Below are 11,752 nucleotides of genomic sequence, written 5' to 3'. Positions count from 1 at the left end.
CCCAGCACAGTGGGTTAAGAATCTGGTGTGGACGCAGCTGCAGCTTAGGTCGCGACTGCGGCTCAGATCCGATTCCTGGCCCGGGAGCCCCGGTGCTGCGGGATGTCCAAGAAGAAACACAGAAGACGAAAAGCTGCTGGGGGAGACCTGAGGCCAGAAGGGGTGAGGCCAGACGGAGGCTCGTCCAGGCAGCAGGACCGCGGGCTCCTGAGGCCCCTCCCTGTCCCTGCAGGCGCCGGACTGTAAGCCGGCTGCTGACCAGGCCCTGGGGACCCCCTCGGGTAGAGGGAGCTGCAGGGGGAGCCACGCCCGGGGGCGGAGGAGCGGAGCGGGTGGCGGCTAGGAGGTCCAGCCTCAGGGGTGGAAAGCATGTGTGAGCCGCTGCGGCATCTGGCAGGAACCGGGCCCTTGGTCAGCGTCTGGTGAGCGGACAGACCAGCAAACAAATGCGTGCCTGTTGTCCCCCATGCCCCAGGGGAGCCAGACTCCCGGCCTGTGTGCGTCCGAGGAGCCAGCGTGTCCCCGGGGCGCTGGGTGGGCCTGTCCTGGGCCGGCCCTGAAAGAGCCCTTGTCTCCGGCCCCGCTGCCAGAGCGCCACAGCCCTGGGCACAGGGTGACAGCATCGCGTGGACGCCTGCAGGCTCCACGCCCACTGAGGCCGGTGTGGGCAGCACAGACCCACCCGCAGCCAGCCGAGACTTAAAGGCACCCTTTAAAATGCAAACGCCTGGCAGGGCCTGGTGGCGGGCGGGCGTTCATCCTGTGCTGTCTGCTGTCGCTAATTTGAGCTGCAGAGGCTCTGAGGTGGGGCGAGGGCTCGGGGGGCCGCTGCAGCCGTTAGAGTCGTGGGGGTCTGGGAGATTCAGACCTTGGGGAGCAGGGTGTACCCAGGACTTTGCCACTCGGAGGCGAGGGGGGAGGTGGCTGAGTCGGGGCAGGGGCGGGGGTCTGCAGAGGCTGGGCCACAGCCTCAGCCCCGAGCCTGGTCCCCCTGGAGCCCCCTGAGGTGACTGACCCCGGAGTGACTTACAGGAGTCACTTACAGCGACCCCGGAGTGACTGGCCTGAGGGTCACCGAACAACCAAGCCCACATAAGAACGCAACCTGCAAAACGCTTCCGGTCTGCAGAGCCCACGGCCCCAGAGCAGGGGCACTGCCTGTGGGTCACTTCTGTGTCCCCAGGGCCGGGCCCCAGGAGGTGTTAACGAATGGACAGACTTACAGGGCGGGGGGGCACCTTGTGTGCAGAGCAGCCTTCTGTTTGCAGGCAGTAGATGCTCCCCAAATGCTGCTCTACCCGAGCCCGAGTGGGAGACAGGCGGGAGCGTCCGGGTCAGCAGAAGAGGCTGAGGGCCAGAGCGGCCGGCAGGGAGTCCAGAACCAGTGTGAGCCCACCCCGCCTGGCCAGGCTCCCCGCCGCAGGTCCCCTGGCCCCAGGTCTCCCTCTGTGCCCCCTCTGAGCAGAGCCAAACACTGGCCCCTCACCACGCCCCATGTGTCCTGAGTGTCCTCTCAGGCATGCTCTTGGCAGACATACCGCCACCAAAGGACGTGCCCCTGGCCACCCTCCTCCCGGCCCCGCCCGGGTCCCAGCCTTCAGTCTCCACCAGCAGCACACGGAGGTGGAGCCCCGGGGTGGTGGAGGGGAGCCTCCTGTAACATGGGGCCAGCCCCAAGGCCCCCACTGTTGAGGCTGCGCCTGAGCCAGCAGGGGGTGGGGGTGGGGTCCAGGCCCACCTCCCACGTCTCTCCAAGGACAGGTCGTGAGCAGACACTCGGCCCTTTCCACTCGTGCCCTCTCCAGGGTGTAGGGACTCCCCAGGAGCCCCGAGGCACACCCTGGCGTCCAGCCAGCGTCCCTCGTGTCGCGTCGGCCCAAGGCGGGCCTTTCTGCGGGACGCCCACCAGCGCCTCCGGCCGGGTCCCCCAGGCAGACAGACAGACAGACAGACAGCCACCCGAGCCGCTTCCTCGCAGAGGCTCTTTTTGAAAAAGATGGTTGTTTCTGTAAATCTCTTCTGTTTATGCTGCTGCGTAATCAGTTTATTTTCACTCTAAAGTGAGTCAGTAAAAGTGTCCTGAGTGTTTCCATGAGGGTCCCCAACAGGGCGAGGTCGGCTGATGTCACCCCCCGACACAGGCGCTCCTGGGGTCTGTGATTTTTCGGAGCGTAAGGGGTCCCACCAGGCTGGGGAACCACCAAGGCGGACTCTGCCTGCGGCCTGAGGCCCGGGTTTGCAGCCCCTTTCCCACAGGCATGTCATTTCCTTGAAACACGGTTCGATCGTTTGCTTTTGTTTGCATTCTATTCTTGTTGATTCTGTTTCTTTTCTCTCTTTGGGGGAACATGTAAACCATTACCATGGCTTCAGAATTCAGAGCGCTTTCTTCCAAGCTTTAAAGCTCCCTGGGAGGCTCCCGCGAGTGAGACCACTCACCGCCTTGGCTTCCCAGCTCCTGACCCCGTGACCAGGGTCTGGGAGCATTTTCCAGACTCTGCCACGGCCCCTGCTGCCTCCCTGAGTCCCTGGGGCTCTCCCCCAAGGAGGACGCCGGGGGCCTGGGGAGGGGGCGGGCAGCTGCGGGGTTCTGATGCCCCTCGGAGGGACAGTGGCCAGCAGCTTGGCCAGCACGGCCACTCCGCACCGCCCTGTGAACCGGAAGGAGGCAGCAGGGCTTGCTGAACCCAAAGCCCAGGGCCGGACACCTCCCCTGCTGCCCCCCAGCTGGGACCGCATCTGCCAAGGGGCCCCCTCGTCCCACCCCGTCCTGAGGGCGGCACGCACTGGCTGCGCAGCCCGGCTCTCCCTGCTGGCTTTGGCACCACCTCTAGGGAGACACTAGGAAGGGCCTGATGGGAAGGAGGGGACTGGGGGGAGGGGAGGGCCAGGGGAAGACAAAGGAAGGGGTGCGGCGAGTGGCCCCCGCCCAGGGGAGGAGTGACCTCAGCCCGAGCGGCATCTGTTCGGCGTCAGAGGCCGGCGGGCGGCCAGGCGCTCCGGCACCCAGCCCCTTCCTCTCCCTCTCCCCGCGTCCCATCCAGCGCTCTCCGCGGTGGAGGCCCTGGGGCCTCATTGGCCGCCCGGGCGCTGACCGCGGCATAAATTGGAGCTCTGGGCGCCTGCGGGGACCTTTGGCCGCCCACAGCCCGGCTGCCAGCCCCTCCCGTCGGTCCTGCTGGGTGAGTACTGCATGTGCGTGTGCCGCCCTCCCAGCTCTGTCCCCCAGCTCAGAAACCCGCAGCACCCCAGGAGGGGCCTGCGTGTGCCACCGCGTCAGGGCGCAGCAGTCCCCAGGCTCTCTCAGACGCCAGATGCAGAGGCGTGTGGCCGGGGAAAGCCGCCGGGCGCCGAGCCGCTCTGAGCTGCCGTGCCAGGCGTGACCTGCCAACACCGGCTTTCCAGCCTCGGGGTCAGGAGCCCAGACGGGAGCACGGGGGTGTGCCCGGCACCCCCGTGTGTCAGGACCGCGGCGCAGCGAGGGCCCTCCTTCTCCCCGCAGGTGATGGGAACCGTGAGTGCGGTCGCCCCCCGGGCCCGCGCCCTCTGGGCCCTCCTCCTGGCCTCTCTTGGCACCGCTGCCGGGCAGCCGCTGGGAGGAGAGTCCGTGTGCACGGCCCAGCCCCTGGCCAAGTATGGCATCACCTTCACGGGCAAGTGGAGCCAGGCGGCCTTCCCCAAGCAGTACCCGCTGTTCCGCCCGCCCGCGCAGTGGTCTGCCCTCCTGGGTGAGTGCCGCCCCACCTCCACATGTCCTGCAGGAGGGCCTGTCACCCGACGGGCGCCCTGCACGTCACAGTTTTGAGGGCACGCTCACCCAATGCACCTCGATGCGAGAAGCGCCTGCTAAGCGCCTACTGTGTGCCGGCAGCAGTGTCCTGGGCTTGGGGATGTGGCGGGGCAGCACGGCCAGGGTCAGGGGAAGGGCCCACTGGACGCTGGTCACGCGGCCAAGGCACCGGGCAGGGTGAGGCCCCCCGCAAGGCGTCCACCCGCGTGCGTGACAGGTGGCCGTGCTCGGGCCCAGTGGAGGAGGGTCAGCGTCCCGGCCTGGGCGGCGGCTCCGGCTCACGCAGCCGCGTCCCCAGGGGCAGCGCACAGCTCTGACTACAGCCTGTGGAGGAAGGACCAGTATGTCAGCAATGGGCTGAGGGACTTCGTGGAGCGGGGCGAGGCCTGGGCCCTGATGAGGGAGATGGAGGCGGCCGGGGAGAAGCTGCAGAGCGTGCACGGCGTGTTCTCCGCCCCCGCCGTGCCCAGCGGCACCGGGCAGACCTCCACGGAGCTGGAGGTCCACTCCAGGCACTCGCTCGTGAGTGGGGAGGTGCCGGGGGGGGGGCGTGGGCGGGGGGGGGGGCGCCCACTGAGCACTCGGCCCCAGGTGTCCTTCGCAGTCCGCATCATTCCCAGCCCCGACTGGTTTGTGGGCGTCGACAGCCTGGACCTGTGTGACGGGGACCACTGGAGGGAGCAGGTGGCCGTGGACCTCCACCCCTACGACGCCGGGACCGACAGCGGCTTCACCTTCTCCTCTCCCAACTTCGCGACTATCCCGCAGGACACGGTGACCGAGGTGAGGGGACAGCGGCCCCGCCATTCCCCCCAGGAGGCCGGCGATGGCACCACCCACCGTGAGGGGCAGCTCTCTGGGCCCCGCTCTGCCCTTCGTTTAGAAGACCTGGGCAGATGCATCCCAGTGAACGGGGTGGTGGGGGGGTGCCCGCTGGGAGCAGCGGCTGCGCAGGGAGGGCAGAGGGCTGGGTCTGGAAGCGCCGGACCCAATCTGCTTCCCAGGCGGGGGGGCCATGTGCCCTGTGGGCTGCTGAGGAGGGGGCCGGGGGCCGGGCTCAGAGGGGGACCGGCCAGGGTCTGCTCCTCCCCGTCCTGCTGGACCCCCAGGTTGGGGCCGCCCCACGCCCAGGGCCAAGCGCACACCAGGTGCTCCTGGGTTCTCTGGGCCGTGCTGACGCCGCGTCTCCTCCAGATTACAGCCTCCTCTCCCAACCACCCCGCAAACTCCTTCTTCTACCCGCGGCTGAAGGCCCTGCCTCCCATCGCCAGAGTGACCCTGGTGCAGCTCCGGCAGAGCCCCAGGGCCTTCGTCCCGCCCGCCCTGGACCTGGCGGGCGGGGGCAATGAGATCGTGGACAGCCTCCCAGGTAAGCCCGGTTCTCACCACAGGGCCCACGGCCCGCCCTGCACGTCACATGTCTGATCCCGGGAGTCAAGCGCTCAGGCTCCTGGGCAGCCGTGACATCCACCACTGGCCACGTGGGAGCAAGAGCACCAGGCAGGTTGACGTGCCACTTGGGGACTCGCTCAGGCTCCACGGCACGGGGCAGCCGCTGTTCCGGAGCCCCTGCACCAGCTCTTGCTTCTCACCCTTAAGTAGCCCTCAGAAGTGAGTGTCCACCTCAGCTGCCCAAGAAGGAGCACCTGTGAAGCCACACCCGCCACTTTCACAGAGGCGCCCCCACAAGGGCCGAGGGTCCCCCCAGGGTGCCTCCTCGCCAGAGGACCTTCCCACCCAGCCGCTGAGGGACAGCTGTGCCGCGTACTGGGCCAGCGGGGCCACGCTTCCGCTGCGGTCAGCTTCCAGCTCAGCAGCTGGCACAGCAGAGCTGGGGTCTGGACCCGCCGCCGCTGCCCCCGGGGCGCCTTTCACGACAGCATCCCCTGCTCCCTCCCTCCTCCCCTCGCCCTGGGCCTCTCAGCGCAGAAACATTAACCCAAGGCAGTTCCGTGGCTTTTTTTTTCTTTTTCGGCCGCACCTGCGGCATATGGAAGTTCCCAGGCTGTCAAATCTGGGCTGCAGCTGCAGGTCTACACCACAGCCACGCCAGATCCGGGCCTGGCCGCGACCTGGACCTACACCGCAGCTCACTGAGCGAGGCCAGGGATCAAACCCGCGTCCTCATGGATGCCAGTCGGGTTCGTTAGCCGCTGAGCCGCGCCGGGAACTGCCCCGGTGGCTTTGAGGAGGTGTCTGGTGGCACCTCCTGTGGCCCACTCCAAACCGCGCCCGTGCGATCAAGCTCCGCCCGCAGCCTGGAGGTGGGGGCCAGGACCACCGCCCCTTCGGCGCGAAGCCCCGCCGCCTCAGGCTTCCCTGTGCTCCTCCAGTTCCAGAAACGCCGCTGGACTGCGAGGTCTCCCTGTGGTCGTCCTGGGGGCTGTGCGCGGGCCCGTGCGGGCAGCTGGGAGCCCGGAGCAGGACTCGCTACGTGCGCGTGCAGCCCGCCAACCACGGGGCGCCGTGCCCGGGGCTGGAGGAGGAGGCCGAGTGCGTCCCGGACAACTGCGTCTGACAGCCGCGCCCGCGCCCGCGCCCGCGCCCCGGCGGCCTCGCGCTCGGCGCCCGCGCGCTCCGCGCACCCGCGCTACCTCAGGCCCGGCCGCCAGGCGGCGCTGCAGCGGGTCCCCGGCGGGAGACCGAGGCGACCTGCTGCGTCCCCATCCCCGCTCTTGAATAAAGATCGCCGTCTCCGGCCAGGGCTGTCGTCTCGTCTGTCTCGAGCCGCCTGTCGGGCGCTGGGCGAGGGCAGAGCCAGCCCACCGGGGGCGAGTGTCCCCACAGCGGGAGGCGTGGCACCCGCGCGGGACACACACGCGCACAGCCGCCGGGGCCGCGGCGTCCCCTCCCCCAGGCCGCTGAGCTCCCAGGCCCCTCCCCTCGCAGGGGCGCCCTGAGGCCGCGCGGTTTCGCCGCCTGGCTCCTGTCCGAGCTCGGCGCCCTGACCTGGTCCCGCTGCGCAGATCCTGGGCTGGACCCTCAGGGGACAGCTGCTCGGCGCCACCGCTCCGTCTCCTGCTTGGCCCCCTGGAGAACGAGACCCCTCAGCCGCAGCACCGCCCGGCCGCCCTCAGTCTGCTCCTCCGATTCTCCAGCCCTTCCGCCCCCACGTGCAGACCCCCTCGCCCACCCCTTCCTTCCTGTCTGGGCGGCTGGGGCCGTCCATAGGCCATCAAGGTGACCTGTCCATGTCCCCTGGCCCTGCACACCGCTGTGGGAGCCCCGTCTCCGCTCTCCCCTCTGTGCCCCCCCCCCCCGCCGGTCCTCCCAGCAGACTGGCTGTTTCTTCCCCCGAAGAGAGTGGCCCGTGGCCTCCCCTCCCCGCCCAGCTCCTCCTCCTTGCTTGCCTGAAGGACACACCAGGGAAGAGGTCTCCCCCGACCCCCGCGACACACACCCAGGTGACCTGGGGGCGGTGCCCCTTCTGCTTCTCCTCTGCTGGCACCCCTCCCCCTCGGCCCTCCTCCCCATGAACTGACCCTCAGGCTCCCTCCGCCCCTCCTCCCCACCGCAGATTTATACCCCGGGGGTCACCTTGACCCTTGACCTCGGGGAGGAAGGTGTTCAAGCAGCTGCCTGCGACCCATCTGTCCCCAGTCGGTTGGGACGGAAGCCCAGCTGCTGCCCAGACAGCCTGATGGACAGACCGCGTTTGCCGAGAGGAGACTTGTCTGCAGAAGGTTCCCAGCGGGTGTTCTCCAAGGATGTATGGGCTCAGAGTTTTGGGCGCAGCGCTGCCCGTGGGGGTGCCAGCACGTACACCAGCCCCAGAGGCCAGGAAGGACCCTGCCAGGTGCTGTGCCCGAGCCCCCAGTCTGCCTCCCTGCACGCCAGCTAAGGGCCAGCCAGCCAGACTCCCGGAGAGCCTGGGAGCACGGCCATCGCTGCCCTGGGCAGGGGCCACCTTGCCGAAGCCTGGCGAGCGCCTCCGAGTGAAGGAGCTTGATCCACATCATCCATTTTGCAGGAGTCCTGATGCCGAGTCCCTAAAAGTACCAGGCAAGGGAAGTGCCCTCACTTAAGGCACTGACCAAAAGGCGGGCGCCCCCCCGCCCCAGGCTGCCTCCACGCCGAACAGCCCCCCTGACCTCGGGACCCTCAGCCTGGGGTCTGAGGCCCTCACACCCCAGCACAGGGGCCTGCACGCCCACCGCCGGCTCTCCAAGGGCACAGCGCTCCAGCCTGCAGCTCGCGCCAGGAAGGCACCTTCCCGAGCATATTCGTAAACGGAAGCCCCTGCTCGCAGGGGCCTGAGGTCTGCAGTCACGACCGAGGCCTGAGACGCCCAGGGAACACCCTGAGGCTCCTGGAGGAAACGCTCATGGAACGCGGCCTGGCGGCTGTGCTGTGCACCCGGGACGCAGCACTCCCGCCATGACAGGGACTCAAATTAAAACCCACCAGATGGGGAAACGACACCCCAAGTCAGGGGAGACGGCAGCACAAAGGAGAGCCGCGAGCCAGTGACAGCGGGACGATCGTGCGGGAGACCAGCCAAGCGTGTGGCCATGTCCCCAGACCCCAGCTCAAAACGCACGTGTGCCACGGACCCCCCACGGCCACAGGTGTAGCCCCGAGGAGACAGCCCGCGCCCTCCAGACGGGCCAGGACTGCAGACTGGAGTCCCAAAACCCGGTGCCACTGCAGGACAGGGGACGTCTCCTAAGGACACGGAGAGGCTGGGAAGACACCGGGGACCCTCTGGCGCAGGGCTCTGGGCGGGGCTGGGGGGCAGTGATGCGTGTCATCGCGGGGCCAGGACGTTTACTGCCCGCACAGGAGCTCAGACCCTGGAGCTCCAGTCAGCGTGGAGGTGCCTTTGCAGAAGCCTCTCGGGCCGGCACCCAGAGGGCGGCCCCTGGCAAGGGCCCGGGCCCTACCGCGGGCTCAGAAACAGCCTTGGTGCGTTCGGGCCGATGAAGACGGCACATGATGAAGTAAACCTGCCGGGGAAGCCTGGTTGACACGGCGCTGCTCGGGCTCCGAGGAAGAGGGGCTGGAACAGAGCGGCCGCCGCTGCCGCTGGGGCTGGCGGGCCTGGCGTTGCTGTGCCTGCTGGTGGTGATGAAGGTGGAGGTGCTGGTCCTGGGGCTGGTGTGGGGGGTGGTGAGGCAGGTGGAGCTGCGGGGGTTGGCGGTGATGTGGTGGGGGTCAGAGACGCGGCTCGGAACCTGTGCGGCTGTGGCTGTGGCGAAGGCTGGTAACTTCGATTTGACCCCCAGCCTGGGAACCTCCACAGGCCACATCTGTGGCCCTAAAAAAATAAAATAAAAAATTTAAAAACAATACCAACAATAACACAAAACAACAAACCCTGGAGAAGAGGCTAATCCGATTTCCAGAGGCGTCACCACATCATTAATTCCCAAGTCCAGGGTCCGACAGCGACCACGACGACACAAGGCCTAAAGGTAAAGAGGGACCACACAGCCTGCCCGAAGGAAAAAACGGATCCGAAGGCGACCCCGAAAAATGTCTCATGGCAAAGACGCCGGACAAAAACTTTAAAACCTTGTTTTAAAGACGTTCAAAGGATTACAGATATGGAAAAAAATCAAGAAACCAATGGAAATACCAATAAAGAGAGGGAAGCCCCCAAAAGAAACCCAGAGAAATTCTAGAGCTGAAAAGCATAAGAACTGAAATTTAAAATCCACTAGAGGCATTCAAGGGCCGATGTTAGCAGGTAGAAGAAGATCAGTGGCCTTGAAGAAAAGGCAGTGGAAGCGGCCGTGTCGGAGGAATGGAACGAGCAAAGATCAGAGGACAGAGGAAAGAGCCGAAGCGACCGTGTGACACCGTCGGACACGTCAACAGAGACGCTGCGGGAAGGTCCAGAGGTCGTCTGAAGACCTGCGGCGAAACTCTCTGAAATGGGAAGAGAGCCGTCAGCACAAACGTCTGAGAAGCTGAAAGAATTCCAAGTAAAATGGGCTCAAGGAGATGCCCACGAAGACGTGTTACAACCAAAGGTTCAGAAGACAAAGAGTCTCGGAAGCAGCAAGAGAAGCAAACCGTCCCACACGAGAGATCCTTGGGGATAATATTACTGGACCTCTTATCAGAAACTTTGGGGGCTGAAGACCAATGTATTAAAAGTGCAGAAAGAAAAAAAAATCCATCAACCAGGAATCCAATATCTTACAAAACTGCCCTTCAAATGCGAAGAAAGAGTTCTGGCTGCAGGGAAGTGGGTTAAGAATCCCACTGCAATTCGCTCAGGTTTCGAGAGAGGCACAGATTTGATCCCCAGCTCCAGCTCAGTGGGTTAAAGGATCTGGTGTTGCCACAAGCTGTGGTGTAGGTCGCAGCTGCAGCTCAGATCCCACGTTGCTGTGGCTCTGGCATGGGCCAGCAGCTGCAGCTCCAGTTCAACCCCTGTCCCAGGAACTTCCACATGCGGCAGGTGCAGGCTTTAAAAAAAGAAAAAAGAAAAAAGAAAGGAGCAGAGTTTTTGTATGGTATCAAAGTTAAACTGGCATAAATTCAAATCAGTGTGTTATAACTTTAGTACGTTAAATGTAATCCCATGATAACCACAAATAAAAATAGTTATAAAATACACCCAAAATGAGAAATGGGAAAGGAAAGCAAACATTTCACACACACACAAAAGATCAACTAAATACCAAAAAAAAGGCAGTAACGCAAGAAATTTAGGCCAGAAAATTATAAGGCACACAGAAAAAGCAAAATGACAGACGTCCCTCCCTACATAATTACTTTACAGGTAAACAGATTAAAATTTCTAATCAAGAAACAGAGATTGGCAGAAGAGATAAAAGCATATGATCCAGGAGTTCCCATTGTGGCTCAGTGGTTAACCAATCTGACTAGGAACCATGAGGTTGCAGGTTCGATCCCTGGCCTTGCTCAGTAGGTTAAGGATCCAGCGGTGCCATGAGCTGTGTTGTAGGTTGCAGACGCGGCTCGGATCCTGCGTTGCTGTGGCTCTGGTGTAGGCCGGTGGCTACAGCTCCGATTGGACCCCTAGCCTGGGAACCTCCATATGCTGTGGATGTGGCCCTAAAAAGACAAAAACAAAAAACAAAAAACAAAACATATGATCCAACTACATGCTGTCTGAGACTCACTTTGCGTATGCATGCATGTCTTTTTAGGGCTGCACCTGCAGCACCTGGAGGTTCCAGGCTAGGGGTCGAATCGGAGCTACAGCTGCTGGCCTACACCCCAGACACAGCCATGCGGGATCCAGGACTCATCTGCGACCTACACCACAGCTCACAGCAACGCCAGATTCTCCACCCGCTGAGGGAGGCCAGAGATCGAACCTGCGTTCTCACGGATACTAGTCAGATTTTTTCCCGCTGAGCCACGACAGGAACTCCAAGACTCAATTTAAATCCAAAGACACAAATAGACTGAAATTGAAAGGGTAGCAAAAGACATTCCTTGCAAACAGTAGCAAAAAGAGAACAGTCAGACAAACAGACTTTAAATCAAAAATAGTTACAAGACACTACGGACATTGCACGTTAATAAAAATGTTGAGACAATCCGGCTCTGTAGCATTCGGAGCAGTTACACTGCTCGTGACCGGTCACCACAACACCCGAGGCAAGACCTGAGAAAACTGAAGGGAGAAACAGGCAGCCTTACCAACAGATCTGGAGACCCGAAAGCCCTCCGCGTAGCACTAGGCAGACCCACCAGACAGAAGACAAGTCAGGAAACAGAGGACTAAACGACGCAAGAAACCAACTAGGCCTGACAGACGTGCCCCCGAGACAGCAGGGCCCACCTAATACCCACACGGAGTGACGTTAGCGCTTTTTTATGAGAAAAGGGAGACTCGGAAGGCCGTTCAGCGTGAGGACTCAAACCCAGGCTCTCCCCTCCTCCTGGTCCAGAGCGTTTTCATCTCAGCAGCCCACCTCCTCCTCCCACCCCCACGCCCACCCCGTGCCTTTTCCCACCGCAGTCTCACACCCCCGCCCC

At 63.6% G+C, this 11,752-nt stretch overlaps 1 protein-coding gene across 1 annotated transcript; it reads left to right on the top strand.

Annotated features, from left to right (window-relative positions):
- Window positions 2,841-6,494, top strand: SPON2 (spondin 2). Its single transcript, XM_021100861.1, has 6 exons — window positions 2,841-3,182; window positions 3,503-3,728; window positions 4,089-4,312; window positions 4,382-4,573; window positions 4,985-5,159; window positions 6,124-6,494. Exons 1-6 carry the CDS (start codon window positions 2,856-2,858, stop codon window positions 6,306-6,308), a joined length of 1,329 nt encoding a protein of 442 aa, XP_020956520.1. The 5' UTR covers window positions 2,841-2,855; the 3' UTR covers window positions 6,309-6,494.

This window comes from Sus scrofa, chromosome 8 (assembly GCF_000003025.6).
Source record: "Sus scrofa isolate TJ Tabasco breed Duroc chromosome 8, Sscrofa11.1, whole genome shotgun sequence".
Classification (NCBI taxonomy): domain Eukaryota; kingdom Metazoa; phylum Chordata; class Mammalia; order Artiodactyla; family Suidae; genus Sus; species Sus scrofa.
The sequence above is the reverse complement of the archived record's forward strand: the minus strand, read 5'-3'. Positions and strand labels throughout refer to the sequence as shown.

What these genes read in the sequence shown, in the direction of transcription:
- SPON2 (XM_021100861.1), top strand. Translation starts at nt 2,856, where the DNA reads ATGGGAAGGAGGGGACTGGGGGGAGGGGAGGGCCAGGGGAAGACAAAG. An exon ending in CCTCCCGTCGGTCCTGCTGG is followed by an intron (nt 3,183 to 3,502) that starts GTGAGTACTGCA and finishes TTCTCCCCGCAG; the next exon opens with GTGATGGGAACCGTGAGTGC. An exon ending in GCAGTGGTCTGCCCTCCTGG is followed by an intron (nt 3,729 to 4,088) that starts GTGAGTGCCGCC and finishes CCGCGTCCCCAG; the next exon opens with GGGCAGCGCACAGCTCTGAC.